Raw genomic sequence first — 20,333 nt, 5'->3', positions numbered from 1 at the left:
AGGCCTACTCCATCACTGGTATCAGGCTGTATTAGCTAGCTACGTTTGCTCTGACTCAGTACATTTATTAGCTAGCCAGCTAACTAGCTATTAGCTTTAGCGGCTAACATGATTTAGGCACAACTTACTTAGAAAAGACAAACTAGCTGTTTGCAGATGTAAGAAACACAAACTAATAGTGTAATTATAGAACACTTGTGGATTTATATTAAAGACGCAAAGTGGAAGCAGCATAGTTGCCATCAACATTGTTGCATGTGCTGCATTGACCATGTCGCCTGTTCGAGCAACAACAAATGCACTCCTTGAGTGACAGAGGGCGGGGCTTGGTCTGTGTAGAAAGCGGCGTGGAGAGAGATGACTCAAGTAGCGGAGTAAATTATAAAAATGAACGTTACACACGTAAAAACCCAAACGGGTCCGTGCATCAATACCTGTATATCGTAAAATACGGTATACCGCCCAGCCCTACCTCTAGTTAGGCTTCCCAACTACACAAACCCATAGGTAGGCCTCACAACTACACAATCCCATAGGTAGGCATCACAACTACACAATCCCATAGGTAGGCATCACAACTACACAACCCCATAGGTAGGCATCACAACTACACAACCCCATAGGTAGGCATCACAACTACACAACCCCATTGGTAGGCATCACAACTACACAACCCCATTGGTAGGTATCACAACTACACAATCCCATAGGTAGGCATCACAACTCCATAGGTACTGTAGGCTTAAAAATCTGCCATGACTATCACGACATGCTCTTCTCAATGTGAGTATTCCTTGATGCAGGGTTAAAATTGGGAAAAGATAATAGCAAGTCTGGACAGAATTCAATTATGTTAACCTCATCCCCAGGCTATTGACAAAGCGCAGATAAGTGTCTGGGAACGAGATTACAATTCTATTGAAGTTTATGTCTGTAAGCAGGAAGTCGCCCTGCTATGTATGATGATGTCATATTGCTGCTGTGTCTAAATGTGAACTGTTCCTCACTGTGTGTGTGTGTGTCTGTCAGTGAGGGAGACGAAGACCCAGCTACCTCTTACTGCTCTAAGGAAGGTGTGGGGAGAGGCGGTTAGCTACATCTGTGGTCTGAGAGAAGATTACAGCAGACTGTACCAGGGACAGAGAGCTGCCATGTAGATGCACACTGTCTCACACACACACACAGGCATGGCACAGACAAACACAAACACACACAGACAAAAACACAGGCACGGCACAGACACACGTACACACACATACACACAAAAACACAGGCGCGGAACAGACACACACGCTCTTGCCTTTCTGCCCTCACTCTCAACCTTGTGTGTGTCGGTTAAGTCTGCTGCGCTACAACACCAACCTGACGCGGTATAAGAACGTGTTGTTTAGCCAGTCTCAACAGCTCAGAGCCAAACTGGCCTTCTTCACCACCAGCATACAGCAAGACCTACAGCACTACGACCAGCAGAGAGACACTGGCATCTGTAAGCTGTGTGTGTGTGTGTGTGTGGTACTGACTGTTTTCTGAACTCTGACCAAACCTGTAGCCTCTGAGAAGATGCTGAAAGCCTGGCAGGACAATGAACAGAAAGCTGCTGCTTTTACACAGGTACTGTACTATACTATAGTATTGTATGACAGCTGTCTACTCTACTACAGCTTCTGCTAGCATGTATTGGACTGTGTGAAGCGTTTGATGGCATATCTTCAGTGTCTCTGTGTGTGCATCCGTGTGTGTGTTAGGTATCAGAGGTGGACTATCTGGATGAGGAGATAGTGTGTCTCCACTCTGAGATCGTGGAGCTGCAGAGGAGTCAGTTCGCCAGGAGACAAGCTGACATCATGGAACAACTGTAGGTGTCTCACATAATTCTCCAGCTTTTAAACTATTTCCATGAAAATGGACAAAGTATCGTTTTGTAAAGTGTACCCTCTAAATCTTTGTGTGTGGTTTCAGGGAGGAGAAGGCCATTGAACTTACAAGCAGCTGAAGGCCAAATGCAAGAGTGAGTAGAACCACTTCAGCACAATCCTGATCTAGTATAGGCTGGTAGAGAGGTGTGTGTATGTGTGTCTGTGTGAAAGGGTGGATTCTCATTGGATATACTAGTTTTGTGTGTGTGCACAGGTCCAGACACCCCTCATGGCTACAGTGACAGTTCAGAGATGGTGAAGACCATCGTCCAGACGGTCCAGAACCAGGACTGAATCCTCAGAGAGCTGTACACACACCTCAAGTACACATGCACACACCTGTATACCCTCCTCACTTTCTCCCTCACCCTCCCTCTAGTAAGCCAACACCCTTCTCTCTTTCTCTCTCTCCATCTTTCTAGTAAGATCTTGGAGTGTACGCGTTGTATTGTAGCGTTGTTCAAGCAACGATTCATCAGACTCATTTTCCACAACAATTGTAGCCCTTTTTGTTCAATTCTTTGACTTCACTGTTGTCCATTCATCTTTCTCGCTAACTGTACTCGACGTCCTTTCAGCTTCAAACGACACTTCTGCTTCCGCCATCTCCCGCTCAAGCCCTGTCCAAACTACGGTGAGGGCGGAGTTAAACTCTGACCGTTCACATAATGTCCCGGAGAATGCAAATACCAAGTGTCCCATCGCTGGTCTTGTTCAACAGGAATAATTTTCACAGAGCGAGAGTTGTAGCCAAAATGGCGGCGCGGTGGGGAGCAGGCGAGGAGATTTTAGCTGCCTGCAACATGGAATTTTTCTCTACAAATACACTAGACGAGGTAAAGTACAGTGATTTGATACTGTGTTGTATATTTGGTATCATGCGTGTATTTGTGCTGTATGTGAATGTCTCGTGTGCTGGGAATGATGCGCTGGAAAAGTGACACGTGGATACAGCCACACAGCACAGAACAATCATGGCATGACTGATTATTAGCAGCCGGTTGGCGAATAGCTATTACACCTAATCCCTTGATAAGTAGAGCGAATATTTGTGTTTTCATGGGTGTTTATGTTATAACCGCTGTAGTAACTAGGTAGCATCCAAACAGAATGTGAAGTAGCCGGCTGGCTAACTAACGTATTGCTAGCCCGGATGTGTAGCTAGCAAGGTAGACAACGTGTTTCTTGGCTTTTAAATGTGTTGAACTGAGTCTTTTGGATTTCATTATTTACTAACTACTTCGGTCAAACGAAAGTGAATGATTGTATAGTGTAGTATTCCAATGGCCATTCTTGAATGTACAAATATAGCACACGTAAAACCACTTGGACGAGTAAGTAACTAGCTACTGTAGCAATAAGTAGGGAGTTGTCCAGTTTGTTTGGCCGAGATGACAGCTGGTTGGATGTCTGTGAAACATTGTGAAAAGTCATTGTCAGTTATCACATCATATAACCAAATGTGTTGATTTTTAATGAACGTTTAATATTCATCTAATGCGTCATGTTGACGGATGTTTGGGCCTGTGCCTCTTCAAATTCAGTCTCGAGTCGGAGTCATTCACACGTGGTTCTAAATGCATGACGTCGTAAACCTTTAAATTAAACTGCATTATCGTTATTGCCAGTATTATTACTAGCTAGTAATAATGTGTCATATACAAAATTGCCACTACCGGTAATGTTATTTTACAGTTGGCTGCGGGTAACTCGAGCTTCATGTGTTGAAATGAGTGAACCCCTGGCTACACTGAGTTGAAAACATGCAGCATTTGTTAAAGTCCCCTGTAGCTCAGTTGGTAGAGCATGGCGCTTGCAACGCCAGGGTTGTGGGTTCGTTTCCCACGGGGGGGGGGGCAGTATGACTGAAATGTAAAAATGTAATGTTGGTACCACCTTGGGTGATTGGCAACACATCTCTTCTTGCATGAAATTGTATATGATTATAATAGTGTGTAAGATTATTTCCTCTGCCATGCTTATTGATATGAGCAACACGTGGTGTTGAATGCATCACATGTTGACGGATTCAAACAGCTCTACATTTGCTCATTCAACTCAGAAAGCAGCATACCAGTCATTGTTGTGTACATTTCAGAGCACGAAAATCTAGTTGAGGTATTATTAGCCCAAGTGTGTTTACAATACTTCCTGTCTGGATTCCACGAGGTACCTCGCTTCTGCCTCAGCGGAGCCCCGTTTGTTGCAGTGGTAATTAGGAAGGAGATCTCGTTGAGTAAGGTGCGTGGTAGCAACATGTCCTTCTGGACAGGGTCCAGTTCAGTGGTGGACCTAATGACACGTGGGTTACAAAGATGATGGATGTTTGCTGGTATTTTTTATTTTATTTGATTCGGCCTAATTAATGAACTACTATATAGATTAGCTATATGTGCTGTCTAATGATTTTAGACATGCATTAAATTGTTCTCCCCACAAATGGAATGGGAAGTGCCCAGGCCTGTTCCATGTATCCATTACAGGATGGTGTGTCTTGTTTGTTCAGTACTATTTAGGTCTATTACCATAACTTAACATGGAACTGTGGTGTCTTTGGGATAGATGTAAGAATACTTGTAAAAATCAAGACAATCAATATTTTTTTGCTGCTGAAGAGACTTCACAATTCACACTGACCTCCCAGCATGAACAACTACTGTACACCATGAGAAATGTGTCTGGTCTTTTGTTTTCATTGTGAAATCTTCTGTTTACTAGACTGGTTATCTGTACAATGCTATGATCATCTGGCCCAATGTAACATTACTACACACAGTTAGCAGCTGCCAATGGTAAAAATACTACACTGACTTCTTGGCCGTTTTGTATGTGTTGGTAAACGTCCAGACAGTTAGGTAATTTCTCCTCATTAGGGCCTTTGTTAAATTTCAGACAGAGCCTGATCATTGTAAGTGACTCACTGGCTTCTTATTATAAAGGACTCCAGAGTATCTGTTAGTGATGGTGTTAGAAAAATCCAAAACTCTGGTATTTGTAATCCTATAGCTTGTTCTCCCTCTTTTTAAATAGTGAGCCTACATGTTTTCAGCACTTATTTCCATGACTGATCAACAACAACAAAAATCTCATGCTCTTGTCTCTCTGCAGCAGACATATAGTGAGCAATATGTTTGGAACATCAGATCGCAATAAAATCGCAGTATTGAATTGTAATACATATAGAATTGTGACTAGCGCAATATGTATCCTATCGGCGCCTAAGTATCGTGAGGTCCCTGGTCATTCCCAGCCGTGATGGTATTTGGTTTATGGTTTGGATTTTATTACGATTTATTGTAGGGATGCACATTTTAGTCATTTTTACTGCAGACTAATTAACCAGCCAACAAAGGCACATTTTTTCCCAAACAGTAACATCACCTGACCAACAAAATACTATGCATGCAAGGAACATACATTTTTAATTAAGAGCTTAATAGAAACCTGCAACAATCGTAAGCCTATCGTCATATAGCTATAGCCTATTATTGAACGTACAACCCTTGTAATGAAGCAGCTAATAAAACCTAATCTTCAGACATTTGCCAAAAGAGAATTCCACCCCATGTCGAACGGATAAACATATCTTATCTGCCACTTCCATTACACACGTCACCATTTTTTGTTGTTGCAACATTGCTTTTGTCGAAGAAACCTGCCAAATATCTACTTTGCTAAAGGCTGGAACCACTGTTTGAGATAAATACTTTCTCCCTGGTAACTCGTACTGTTTGTCGACATTCCTTTGAATGGGCATTTTCCACCGGTCGGAAGGGCACCATTCCCAAAACAAAACAGTGAGTTACGCTGTCTGTTAGTACTCACCATTTGTCGCTGTCCGTCTGTATTTTGTCCCTTGGGCCACATTTTAGCTGATGCTGGCCAGAGGTGGATGATGGAACAGCAGCGGTTGTAGTGCTTATCCCAAATTGGGCATAGGCCACAGGCTGGTTCATTCTCAGGTGGTTACGAAGATAGTTGCTGGAATTCGTAACTGGTACAGGTTTTTTTTTTGTGTATTCTGCACACAGGCTCGTCCAATGTTATTTGGTTTTCCATCATCTTGTTTAAAACTGAAATGTCCCCAAATAGGTGACGATAAAAATGTTTTGTGTGACAAGATCCATATTTTTCACCTCACTCCTCTGATCTACTGTAACAATGAGGCCATAGGTGAAGGGCAGAGGCTATCCACCCTTTAGGCCAGGGTTCCTCAACTGGCGATTATGTTTTAATTAAACATCTGTTTGGCCTTCTTGGAGTCAATTTGCAGTCTACAGATTTTTTTTCTTATTTTTTTTTGGCCCCCCATCCATTCAGCTCAAGGAAAAAAAATCGGTCAGAGGCTGAATCTAGTTGATGATCCCTACTATAGGCTGTAGTATCCTAACGGGTAAGAGCGCTGGGCCAGTAACCGAAAAGTTGCTGTTTCTAATCATTTTTTTTACCAGGCAAGTTGAATGAGAACATTCTCATTTACAGCAACATTTACATTTACATCTTAGTCATTTAGCAGACGCTCTTATCCAGAGCGACTTACAGTTAGTGAGTGCATACATTTTTCATACAGCACCGACCTGGGGAATAGTTACAAGGGAGAGGAGGGGGGATGAATGAGCCAATTGGAAGCTGTGGATGATTAGGTGACCATGATGGTATGAGGGCCAGGTTGGGAATTTAGCCAGGACACCGGGGTTAACACCCCTACTCTTACTATAAATGCTAGGGGATCTTTAGTTACCAGAGAGTCAGGACACCTGTTTAACGTTCCAACCCGAAAGACTGAGGAAGTCCGGCTAGGTGAAAAATCTGTCATTGTGCCCTTGAGCAAGGCACTTAACCCTAATCGCTCCTGTAAGTCACTGGATAAGAGCGTCTGCTAAATGACTAGAATGTAATAGGTACTATAGGTACCCCCGGTCCCCACTTTTACATGAACATCAAGTTGATAAAACATTTTCAATTAATGTACTGTTTTGCAGGTTATTTTATTTTCATGACAGTCTTCATCCATAACCAACTCTTTTAGATCTTCCCTTAATTTCTAGCAGATATTTTCATCTGTCAAATGAAACCGCTCGTGCAGACCGGTGTTTTCCTGCTTACTGCATTTTGGAACATTCGCACATAGACTATAGCAATGTGTGCATTGTTGAGCTTATAATATGACGAAATACAACTTTAGCAACATTTTTAAGCTAAACGGTCTGATCTGTTGCTTCAGCCTCATTTAGGCATTATTTATTTTACTAAGGCACGTTCACACAGATGAGCAGGGACCCTGGGCATCTTTCTTTTGTTGTTTTTCAGAGTCAGTAGAAAGGCCTCTTTAGTGTCCTAAGTTTTCATAACTGTGACCTTAATTGCCTACCGTCTGTAAGCTGTTAGTGTCTTAAAGACCGTTCCACAGGTGCATCTTCATTAATAGTTTATTGTTCATTGAACAAGCATGGGAAACAGTGTTTAAACCCTTTACAATGAAGATCTGTGAAGTTATTTGGATTTTTACCAATTATCTTTGAAAGACAGGGTCCTGACAAAGGGATGATTCTTTTTTTGCTGAGTTTAGGTCTTCAGCCAGCATGTAACAAAAGTGGGGGAAGGGCTGCCCAAAACTCTGACGCAGTGGTCATTATATCAAGAGACATGCCAAACGGAAGATTCATACAGCCTTCTTGACATCATTGATAGCCATGATATTAACATTGTCTGGCAGTCTATACAGTGCATTCGGAAAGTATTCAGACCCCTTGATTTTTCCACATTTTGTTACGTTAAAGCCTTATTCTAAAAATGATAAAATAATTTTTTTTCATTATCAATCTATACCAGGGGTATTCAACAAAATTTAAAAAAGGTCCAGTTAGAGAAAATGTTTTGAAGCAAAGGTCCAGAAGATCATAATGTCTAACAATTTAGTGGTATATATATTTAAGTAGCCTAGTAGTTCTGAATGTAATCAATAACTGACCGTCTAATCAAATTAATTCAGTACAATTCAAAAACTTGTTGACAATATTTATTATCACGAAACATAGAACTGAACATTAGGGTTGTCCTCGACTAAAGAAATTCTTAGTCGACTAACACTTATATGAGTTTGTCGACTAATCGATTAGTTGATTTAATCGACAGAGCTGTGCAAGACTAGAAAAGCGCAATATAAATGTAGTTAATTAACCATCTGTAAAACTGAGTTTCTCCGAAATTAATCCTGCAAAAGCACCACTTTAAATCTCGTGTTCACCAGAAATGTTCTCATAAGTTACTTGAAATGAGTAATTAAGCATGAATAAGCATAAAAAATGACTTATCGACTAAAGAAATCTTAGTCGACTAAGACCAAAACGACCGATTAGTCGACTAATCGACTAAGAGGGGCAGCCCTACTGAACATATGTATGACTGTAGATATGTACAATGTGCTCTCATTAATTAACTAAATAAAACTAGGGCTGCATGTCAAAATAAGAGAAAATAAATAAAATGTGAAAATTGTGCATTTTCAAAAAAAGTGCTTAACTTCAGAAAAATAATATAAAGGGAGGAAAAGTTTGAATTTCCCCTTTTCTGTTTCACATCTTGACTCAACAGTCTCAACCAATTTTACAAATAATAAATCTCAACAGATCTTAACAATTGAACAGTTTTAGAGTATCACTTTCTTCCCCTCATATCCCACTCCACCATGTTTTTGCTCAGTGAGAGAATTGAGCTTTAGCCTGTCTTGCCAGAATTTTAAACCTGGGCTTGAATGGAGTCAGGGCCATTCTCATACACATGTGAAGGTGCTCATTGGTGAGCCTGGAACGATATTTAGTTTTAATTATGTTCATTGTGGAGAAAGCTGCCTCGCAGTTGTATGTGGAGCCAAACATGGTCAAGATGTATAGGGCTACTTTCCTCAGACCCGGGAAAGCAGTCTCAGGGACCATTTGGAACCAGAAAGTGGAAGGGTCAGTTCTTACAAACTGCTCTTTCAGGGCCACATCTGCTTGGAGATCAACCAATTGCATCTGGAGAGACCCAGCATTTACCCATTTAAAGTGCTGTGTGACTTCCTTTGAGAACCCCTGACATCTGTGATCAGAAATGGGTTCTGAATGAACATGGTGAGCTGCTCTCCAAAGCTGAAGCTGTCAAAACGGTTGCTGAAGTTTACAATCAGCTTATCAATAAAATCAACAAAAGAAGACAAATCTCTCTGTCCCTGAACCTGTTCCTGCACTGCTGGGAAGTGTACACAGTCTCCCTGCAGGTCTTCCTTGAACACTTCAAGTTTCCTCTGAAAGGAGCGAACAGCTGTCATCAGTTCACAAATTGAATTGTCCTTGCCCTGTAGCCTCAAATTCAGTTCATTCAGATGTGAAGTGATGTCAACCAAAAAGGCCACATTATCCATCCATTTCTCATTTTCTAAAAAGAGAGAACTGTGTTGCCTTCTGACTGCTTAGCTCTGCCAAAAAAGATGCTAATTCCCTCCTGATGGACCAAAAGCGCTCTAGCACCCTGCCTTTGCTGAGCCATCTCACATTGTTGTGCAGCAAAAGATCATCAGCATTGGCATCAACTTCTCTGAGGAATTCCCTAAGCATGCGATGCTGGTAGGAAGAGGATGCCCTGAGAAAATTTATCATTTTCATCATTGTATTCATCACCTCAGCATGCTCATCTGACAGGGAGGCACAGAGGACAGATTGATGAATGATGCAATGGTAAGATAAAAGCTCAGGATTGTCCCCTTTCAGTCTTGCTACAGCTCCTTTTTCTTTCCCTATCATAGAAGGGGCTCCATCTGTGGTTATTGAAACCACTTGTTTTGGCTCTATTCCTCTTTTTGTTAACATCTCCTTAATGGCCAGGTAGATATCCTCTCCTCTTGTACTGGTCTGAAGGGGAGTGACACCTAACATGTCTTCACAGAATGTTTTCTGGGCTGTGTTGAAAAACCTGGCAAACACTAACAGCTGAGCATTGTCACATATGTCAGTGGACTCATCCACAGCTAAGCCTACACATGGTGCCTTATGCATGGCTTCATCTAGCTGGGTTAGCACATCCTGAGTTAATATTTCACTTTTCTTTGTGGCAGATGATGCTGACATGGGAATTTGCTTTATTTTATCACAAAGCTCATTTTTTTGTTTTCCCTCAAGTAGTGTTTCAGCTACTGCACTCATGCATTCTTTGACAACCCCCTCCATCTGTAAATGGCTTTTGTGTTTACCCAAAATCCAAGAAACTCTGAGGGAACACTCAAGAGCACGTTGTTGGGCAGTGAATGTGTTGCTCAGGATCCTGGTGGAGTCTGTCCATTCTGGATTAAATGCTCTGTTTTCATTGTCCACTTTTCTTTTTTGGAGAGTGCCATTTGTTCCTTATTTTCTCTAACTGTTACCCTTTTTCTGCCTCACTCGTCTGTTTCGCTCCCTTTCTCCGTCTCACTCATATTTTCGTCAACTTTCTCCGTCTCACTCGTATTTTCCTCAGCTTTCTCCGGCACACTCGTCTGTATCTCTCCCTTTCTCCGTCTCATTCGTCTGTTTCTCACTCGTCTGTTTCGTTCCCTTTCTCCGTCTCATTCGTCTGTTTTCGCTCCCTTTGTTTTCTACATATATCGCTATCTTTTTTAATCCGACTTTCTTTTCCTTGGTAACTTGCCTCTAAAACTCTCATCTGTCTGCACTGTAGAGTCCCAATGTTTACCGCCAGGAATGCAAAGACTTCATTGGCTGAGTGGTATCACGTGGGATCGCTTAACTCACATGCAATTGGTCGGTGAGTTTCCTCATTCACAAAACGAGTACCGTAAAGACTACAAAAGCTGTGCATATTAAAATAGAAGCGCCCCGTCAGGTTTTAATTCATAATCTTTTGTTTTGGTCCGGGTCCGTATGGGACGGCTTCTGGGTCCGGATCCGGACCGCGGTCCGCCTGTTAGTGATATATGATCTATACACAATACCCTATAATCACAAGTATTCAGACTCTTTGCTATGAGACTCAAAAATTGAGCTCCGGTGCATCCTGTTTCCATCGCTCATCCTTGAGATATTTCTACAACTTGATTGAAGTCCACCTGTGGTAAATTTGATTGATTGGACATGATTTGGAAAAGCACACACCTGTCTATATAAGGTCCCATAGTTGACAGTGCATGTCAGAGCAAAAACCAAGCCGTGAGGTCGAAGGAATTGTTCGTAGAGCTCCGAGACAGGATTGCGTCAAGGCATAGATCTGGGGAAGGGTACAAAAACATTTCTGCATCATCGAAGGTCCCCAAGAACACAGTGGCGTCCATCATTCTTGAACGGAAGAAGTTTAGAACCACCAAGACTCTTCCTAGAGCTGGCTGCCCGGTCAAACTGAGCAATCGAGGGAGAAGGGCCTTGGTCAGGGAGGTGACCAAGAACCCGATGGTCACTGACAGGGCTCCAGAGTTCCTCTGTGGCGATGGGAGAACCTACCAGAAGGACCACCATCTCTGCAGCACTCCACCAATCAGGCCTTTATTGTAGAGTGGCCAGACGGAAGCCACTCCTCAATAAAAGGCACATGACAGCCTGCTTTGAAGTTTGCCAAAAGGCACCTAAAGGACTCTGACCATGAGAAACAAGATTCTCTGGTCTGATGAACCAAAGATTGAACTCATTGGCCTGAATGCCAAGCGTCATGTCTGGAGGAAACCTGGCACCATCCCTACGGTGAAGCATGGTGGTGGCAGCATCATGCTGTGGGGATGTTTTTCAGCGGCAGCTACTGTGAGACTAGTCAGCATCGAGGCAAAGATGAAAGGAGCAAAGTACAGAGAGATCCTTGATGAAAACCTGCTCCAGAGCGCTCAGGACCTCAGACTGGGGCGAAGGTTCACCTTCCAACCGGACAAAGACCCTAAGCACACAGCCAAGACAACGCACGAGTGGCTTCTGGACAAGTCTCTGAATGTCCTTGAGTGGCCCAGCCAGTCGAACATCTCTGGAGAGACCTGAAAGTAGCTGTGCAGAAACTCCCCAAATACAGGTGTGCCAAGCTTGTAGCGTCATACCAAAGAAGACTTGAGTCTGTAATCGCTGCCAAATGTGCTTCAACAAAGTGCTGAGTAAAGGGTCTGAATACTTATGTAAATAAGGTATTTCTGTTTTATTTTTAATACATTTAAAAAAAATTCTAAACCTGTTTTTGCTCTTTCATTATGGGGTATTGTGTGTAAATTGCTGTGGATTTTTTCATATTTTTTTATCCATTTTAGAATAGGGCTATAACGTAACAAAATGTGGGAAAAGTCAAGGTCTGAATACTTTCCGAATGCACTGTATATACACTGAATAAAAGTAAACGCAACATCCAACAATTTCATATCTTACGGAATTAATTCATATAAGGAAATCAGTCAATTGAAATAAATTCATTAGGCCCTAATCTATGGATTTCACATGACTGGTAATACAGATATGCATCCGTTGCTCACAGATACCTTCTTTTTTTTTAAGTAGGGGCATGGATCAGAACCAGTCATTATCTGGTGTGACCACCATTTGCCTCATGCAGCGCAACACATCTCCTTGGCATGGAGTTGATCAGGCTGTTGATTGTGGAATGTTGTCCCACTCTTCAATGGATGCTGGATGTTGGCGGGAACTGAAACACGCTGTCGTACATGTCGATACAGAGCATCCCAAACATGCTCAATGGGTGACATGTTTGAGTATGCAGGCCATGGAAGAACTAGGATATTTTCAGCTTCCAGGAATTGTGTACAGATCCTTGCGACATGGGGCCGTGCATTATCATGCTGAAAGATGGTAATGGTGGCGGATTAATGGCACAACAGTGGGCCTCAGGATCTCGTCATGGTATCCCTGTGCATTCAAATTGCAATTTTGATCCAATGCAACTGTGTTCGTAGCTTATGCCTGCCCATACCATAACCCCACTGCCACCATGGGGCACTCTGTTCACAACGTTGATATCAGCAAACCGCTCGCCCACACAACACCATATGCCACACGACACGATTAATCCGCGAAGAGCACACTTATCCAGCGTGCCTGTGGCCATCGAAGGTGAGCATTTACTAGGGCTGGGCGATATGGCCAAAATATCACTATTGTTCAAATTTGACAGTATGACGGTATTTGAATAATACAAGTTCTAAATTTGCTTTGAGTAGTGTGTGACCCTACAATGGCAACCGATTAGGGCTCACCCCATTTGGTCGATAGGCTGTTGGTCAACCGAGATTTCTTTAGTCGCGCAGTAGCAACATTTTTTTATTTTTTATAATCATGGTGTGCTAAACACCTGTCTGATTCGTGCCTGTCTGAGTGCACTGATCCATTGTGGAGGCCGTGGGGATGGCACAGTCCATCAGTCTAAGACGTGCTACTGAAATTGTATATAGTTATATTACTTAAGAACAATGGTGCAACACTAATACAAGTATTATTTTATAACGTGCTTCCTCCCGCGTGGCATAGTGGTCGTTGTCTGCGTTTCTGAAACACATCAGTGCGCTGTTGAATTGGCGCCTTTTCTAGACCATGTTTTGCATAATAGTGAAGTTAACCAGCTTATTGGTGTTGACAACAATGTGGTGGAGGCAGCAGCAGAGTTAGGAGGCAAGAAAACAGCCCTTGCCTTAAGGGGCTAAGAAAAGTGAGGAGCGAGGAAACCCCATCTTAATTAGGTCTATAATCAATAGCCAAACTGTTAAATGTGCCTGGCTTTATAAATCATATCTACAGAAATAAGACAGATCCTGCTTCTGTTGCCTGTTTGAGTGTTTGTTTAATAGCCTAGTGATTCCATGAGCACCAAGCCTCAGGCAACCACAACATGTCAGAAACAATTTCACAAATTTGGCTGTTTTTAATCTTTGCTATGCTGTAATAAAGGCTTTACACTTTTTTTTAGTCAGACCAGCCTCTCTGGTATTATTTACTATTTATTAAGTGTTTACACTTCCAAATTGTCAGAAATTATATTTATAAAAATAACAAAAAATTTTCCTTGCTCTCCTTATTGTTATTAATACTATTATTAATCATCGTTATAATAATTAATGTCATTATCATTAGTAGGCTTAGTATAGCAGCCTTGCATAACCACCATCAAGCTGTAGGTCTAAGAGCGCATCCTGTTTATTCCTATATTTCAATACTTATATACAGTGGGGGGAAAAAGTATTTAGTCAGCCACCAAATGTGCAAGTTCTCCCACTTAAAAAGATGAGAGGCCTGTAATTTTCATCATAGGTACAGTGGGGGGAAAAAGTATTTAGTCAGCCACCAAATGTGCAAGTTCTCCCACTTAAAAAGACGAGAGTGGCCTGTAATTTTCATCATAGGTACACGTCAACTATGACAGACAAATTGAGAGAAGAAAAATCCAGAAAATCACATTGTAGGATTTTTTATGAATTTATTTGCAAATTATGGTGGAAAATAAGTATTTGGTCAATAACAAAAGTTACTCGATACTTTGTTATATACCCTTTTTTGGCAATGACACAGGTCAAACGTTTTCTGTAAGTCTTCACAAGGTTTTCACACACTGTTGCTGGTATTTTGGCCCATTCCTCCATGCAGATCTCCTCCTCAAACGTTTCGGGTAGCCTTCCACAAGCTTCCCACAATAAGTTGGGTGAATTTTGGCCCATTCCTCCTGACAGAGCTGGTGTAACTGAGTCAGGTTTGTAGGCCTCCTTGCTCGCACACGCTTTTTCAGTTCTGCCTACAAATGTTCTATAGGATTGAGGTCAGGGCTTTGTGATGGCCACTCCAATACATTGACTTTGTTGTCTTTAAGCCATTTTGCCACAACTTTGGAAGTATGCTTGGGGTCAATGTCCATTTGGAAGACCCATTTGCGACCAAGCTTTAACTTCCTGACTGATGTCTTGAGATGTTGCTTCAATATATCCACATAACTTTCCTTCCTCATGATGCCATCTATTTTGTGAAGTGCACCAGTCCCTCCTGCAGCAAAGCACCCCCACAGCATGATGCTGCCACCCCCTTGCTTCACGGTTGGGATGGTGTTCGTCTGCTTGCAAGAACCCCCTTTTTCCTCCAAACATAACGATGGTTATTATGGCCAAACAGTTCAATTTCTGTTTCATCAGACCAGAGGACATTTCTCAAAAAAGTACGATCTTTGTCCCCATGTGCAGTTGCAAACCGTAGTCTGGCTTTTTTATGGCGGTTTTGGAGCAGTGGCTTCTTCCTTGCTGAGCGGCCTTTCAGGTTATGTCGAGATAGGACTCGTTTTACTGTGGATATAGATACTTTTGTACCTGTTTCCTCCAGCATCTTCACAAGGTCCTTTGCTGTTCTGGGATTGATTTGCACTTTTCGCACCAAAGTACGTTCATCTCTAGGAGACCGAACGCGTCTCCTTCCTGAGCGGTATGACGGCTGCGTGGTCCCATGGTGTTTATACTTGCGTACTATTGTTTGTACAGATGAACGTGGTACCTTCAGGCGTTGGAAATTGCTCCCAAGGATGAACCAGACTTGTGGAGGTCTACAATATTTTTTCTGAGGTCTTGGCTGATTTCTTTTGATTTTCCCATGATGTCAAGCAAAGAGGCACTGAGTTTGAAGGTAGGCCTTGAAATACATCCACAGGTACACCTCCAATTGACTCAAATGATGTCAATTAGCCTATCAGAAGCTTCTAAAGCCATGACATCATTTTCTGCAATTTTCCAAGCTGTTTAAAGGCACAGTCAACTTAGTGTATGTAAACTTCTGACCCACTGGAATTGTGATACAGTGAATTATAAGTGAAATAATCTGTCTGTAAACAATTGTTGGAAAAATTACTTGTGTCATGCACAAAGTAGATGTCCTAACCGACTTGCCAAAACTATAGTTTGTTAACAAGACATTTGTGTAGTGGTTGAAAAACAAGTTTTAATGACTCCAACCTAAAAGTATGTAAACTTCTGACCTCAACTGTATAAATGGTCCTTGATATGACCATCTTAAAAAAATTATATATGTTAGCTTAGACTTTAGAGTTAATGGCATGAGGAAGTTTTCATAAAAGCATTTCCTCCAAGTTTGGCTACTTTGAAGCAAGGTAAGACATTCTCATTATTTGAAGTAAAATGTTCAGATTTCAAACAATTATAGTTCCTCAAGCTCACATTGTAAAGTGTTGGGTGACACGCTGATAGCCTGCCTACCGTTGACTATAACATATGCTCTCGAATGGCGTGCTTTAATTTTGAGTTGAGATTGAGAAACAAAAATATAGCTTTTTAATCGTGGCCATAAAGTTTTTAACACAACATTGCATTTAGAATTGTTATTTGTTGCGCAATGACTGGGCTTAAAAAAGCTCATTTCACTGCAGTACCAGCTGTTTGAGGAGCTGCTCTCGCATGGTCTGACAGGTGATGGGCCATTCCGTTCCGCAAACTAGGCTCTGTATGCTGTGCGTGTGTGATAAATAAGATGCATGACAACTACCAAAAATACACGCGTCAATTCCACAATGTATGCAAATTAACCTATAGACCGATAAGCATGACCGGTCAAATGTATTTTTTAGCAACTAACCGATTTGAAAGGTTAACCGTTAACATCCCTATTTCAGCCCTAACGGACTTCATCGTCCTGTTGTGTAATGATATCACCTTGTGGTGCTAGTGTGTAGGTTTGAGAGGAATGGAGCTAAGGTTAAAGTAATACAGCGGAAAATAAATACCACCCAGCTTATCAAATAGCAAGATGAAGCTATCAATCACTACTGGGTATATTGATTAAACAGTACTTTAAATGTGACTTGCCTAGGTGCTAGAGGTCGATTTCGGCTCCCTCTGACTGTTTTGACTCTGGTTCTCCAGGCTTACTGACCCAATCCCCCCCCCCATCAGGTGGTGAATCTCCATGGGGGCCTGTCCATTGATAGCGTGGCCAGACTGGAGCTGGATACAGGAGAGGCTCTGGAGGCCCTCCACTGCTGTTTGGACCCCTCCATACTGTCTATCTTTGAGGACACACCCACAGGAGAGGTAAGGAGCCAAGGACAAAGGTCAAATCACACCCCGTTTCCTATATAGTACACTACTTTACTTTGGACCAGAGGCACATTTGGAGTAATTTTACTTTTTGCTAACTGTACAATAGTTCCAGCTTTTAACGGACTTGTCTGCTACTTAGCTGAATTATGTGAAATTTAACACCCCCAAAAAACGTCTCTCAGAATAAAGTTGGACTTGATGAGGAGAACCAGGCTACGCTGCTCACAGCTTTGACGGAGATCCTGGATAACGTGGACGATGAGAACCTATCCCACTTTGACACACTGCCAGACTCTGACCTACTGTCTGGCCAGAAAGACCGGGAACACTCGCCGGTGAGTCCCAACACACACCATACACATACAAACTGTGACCTTATCCCTGTTTGACATACTGCCCGACTCTGAACTATTATCAGGTCAGAAGGTGAGGGAACACACTCCGTGAGTTCCCAGCTGGTCCTGGCGAACGTGCAAACACACAGCTTGCACTAGGCTTGGGCAGTATACCGTATACCAGGGTATATGGAAATAGTCACAGAATGGTTTTTAAATACAGTTGAAACTTTTTAATATTTGTAGTTACTTAAGTAAATACCTGCAGTCAACTTCTGCAATATGTTAGAAGATAAAACAGACTGCGTTCTTAATTTCACCTGTCACATTAATTTACATTGTGAAGCTTACCATCTTTCCACTAGATGTTGGAACATTGCTGTGGGGACTTGCTTCCATTCAGCCACGAGCAATAGTGAGGTCGGGCACTGATGTTGGGTGATTTGGCCTGGCTCGCAGTCGGTGTTACAATTAATCCCAAATGTGTTCAATGGAGTTAAGGTCAGGGCTCTGTGCAGGCCAGTCAAGTTCTTCCACACCGATCTCGACCTTGCTTTGTGCATGGAGGTATTGTCATGCTGAAACAGGGAAAGGCCTTCCCCAACCTGTTGCCACATGTTGCCACAAAGTTGGAAGCACAGAATCGTGTAGAATGTCGTATGCTGTAGCGTTAAGATTTCCCTTCACTGGAACTAAGGGGCCTAGCGCGAACCATGAAAAACAGCCCAAGACCATTATTCCTCCTCCACCAAACTTTACAGTTGGCACTATGCATTGGGGCAGTTAGCGTTCTCCTGGCATCCGCCAAACCCAGATTTGTCCGTCAAACTGCCAGATGATGAAGTGTTATTCATCACTCCAGAGAACGTGTTTCCAATGGCGGCAAGGTTTACACCAGCCGGCGCTTGCCATTGCGCATGGTGATCTTAGGCTTGTGTGCGGCTGCTCGGCCATGGAAACCCATTTTCATGAAGCAACAGACGAAACAGTTATTGTGCTGACGTTACTTGCAGAGGCAGTTTGGAACTCTGTAGTGAGTGTTGCAACCGATGACAGATTACTTTTACGCGCTTCAGCACTAGGCGGTCCAGTTCTGTGAGCTTGTGTGGCCTACCACTTCGCAGCAGAGCCGTTGTTGCTCCTAGTCGTTTCCACTTCACAATAACTCTTACAGTTGACCGGGGCAGCTCTAGCAGGGCAGAAATATGACGAACTGACTTGTTGGAAAGGTGGCATCCTATGACGGTACGGACGTTCTACTGCCAGTGTTTGTCTATGGAGATTGCATGGCTGTGCTCGATTTTATACACCTGTCGGCAACGGGTGTGGCTGAAATAGCCGAATCCACTAATTTGAAGGGGTGTCCACATACTGTTTTGTGTGTATATGCATGCATGCATGCATACATACAGTGAGGGAAAAAAGTATTTGATCCCCTGCTGATTTTGTACGTTTGCCCACTGACAAAGAAATGATCAGTCTATAATTTTAATGGTAGGTTTATTTGAACAGTGACAGACAGAATAACAACAACAAAATCCAGAAAAACGCATGTCAAAAATGTTATAAATTGATTTGCATTTTAATGAGGGAAATAAGTATTTGACCCCCTCTCAATCAGAAAGATTTCTGGCTCCCAGGTGTCTTTTATACAGGTAACGAGCTGAGATTAGGAGCACACTCTTAAAGGGAGTGCTCCTAATCTCAGTTTGTTACCTGTATAAAATACACCTGTCCACAGAAGCAATCAATCAATCAGATTCCAAACTCTCCACCATGGCCAAGACCAAAGAGCTCTCCAAGGATGTCATGGACAAGATTGTAGACCTACACAAGGCTGGAATGGGCTACAAGACCATCGCCAAGCAGCTTGGTGAGAAGGTGACAACAGATGGTGCGATTATTCGCAAATGGAAGAAACACGAAAGAACTGTCAATCTCCCTCGGCCTGGGGCTCCATGCAAGATCTCACCTCGTGAAGTTGCAATGATCATGAGAACGGTGAGGAATCAGCCCAGAATTACACGGGAGGATCTTGTCAATGATCTCAAGGCAGCTGGGACCATAGTCACCAAGAAAACAATTGGTAATACACTATGCCGTGAAGAACTGAAATCCTGCAGCGCCCGCAAGGCCCTCCTGCTCAAGAAAGCACATATACAGGGCCGTCTGAAGTTTGTCAATGAACATCTGAATGATTCAGAGGAGAACTGGGTGAAAGTGTTGTGGTCAGATGAGACCAAAATCGAGCTCTTTGGCTTCAACTCAACTCGCCGTGTTTGGAGGAGGAATGCTGCCTATGACCCCAAGAACACCATCCCCACCGTCAAACATGGAGGTGGAAACATTATGCTCTGGGGGTGTTTTTCTGCTAAGGGGATAGGACAACTTCACCGCATCAAAGGGACGATGGACGGCGCCATGTACCGTCAAATCTTGGGTGAGATCCTCCTTCCCTCAGCCAGGGCATTGAAAAATGGGTCGTGGATGGTTATTCCAGCATGACAATGACCCAAAACACATGACCAAGGCAACAAAGGAGTGGCTCAAGAAGAGCACATTAAGGTCCTGGAGTGGCCTAGCCAGTCTCCAGACCTTAATCCCATAGAAAAGCTGTGGAGGGAGCTGAAGGTTCGAGTTGCCAAACGTCAGGCTCGAAACCTTAATGACTTGGAGAAGATCTGCAAAGAGGAGTGGGACAAAATCCCTCCTGAGATGTGTGCAAACCTGGTGGCCAACTACAAGAAACGTCTGACCTCTGTGATTGCCAACAAGGGTTTTGCCACCAAGTACTAAGTCATGTTTTGCAGAGGGGTCAAATACTTATTTCCCTCATGAAAATGCAAATCAATTTATAACATTTTTGACATACGTTTTTCTGGATTTTTTTGTTATTCTGTCACTCACTGTTCAAATAAACCTACCATTAAAATTATAGACTGATCATGTCTTTGTCAGTGGGCAAACGTACAAATCAGCAGGGGATCAAATACTTTTTTCCCTCACTGTATATGCGTGTGTGTGTATATGTGTATGTATGTGTGTATATAT

The 20,333-nt window shown here is 42.6% G+C and overlaps 1 protein-coding gene and 1 long non-coding RNA gene across 2 annotated transcripts in view; both read left to right on the top strand.

Annotated features, from left to right (window-relative positions):
• Nucleotides 1-1,398: 1,398 nt before the first annotated feature.
• LOC123492201 lies at nucleotides 1,399-1,791 on the top strand. Its single transcript, XR_006661678.1, has 3 exons — nucleotides 1,399-1,486; nucleotides 1,550-1,611; nucleotides 1,746-1,791. It is a non-coding gene; the product is annotated as an uncharacterized LOC123492201 (long non-coding RNA).
• An 833-nt stretch (nucleotides 1,792-2,624) lies between these two features.
• Nucleotides 2,625-20,333, top strand: part of pprc1 (PPARG related coactivator 1) — a 55,073-nt gene continuing 37,364 nt past the window's right edge. The window contains exons 1-3 of the mRNA XM_041879024.2: nucleotides 2,625-2,752; nucleotides 16,801-16,938; nucleotides 17,130-17,282. Of these exons, the coding sequence (XP_041734958.2) occupies nucleotides 2,672-2,752; nucleotides 16,801-16,938; nucleotides 17,130-17,282 (372 nt within the window). The 5' untranslated portion in view covers nucleotides 2,625-2,671. The remainder of the gene's footprint in view (nucleotides 2,753-16,800; nucleotides 16,939-17,129; nucleotides 17,283-20,333) is intronic.

This window comes from Coregonus clupeaformis, chromosome 1, assembly GCF_020615455.1.
Source record: "Coregonus clupeaformis isolate EN_2021a chromosome 1, ASM2061545v1, whole genome shotgun sequence".
Taxonomy (NCBI): domain Eukaryota; kingdom Metazoa; phylum Chordata; class Actinopteri; order Salmoniformes; family Salmonidae; genus Coregonus; species Coregonus clupeaformis.
This window is presented reverse-complemented; position numbering and strand designations above follow the sequence as displayed.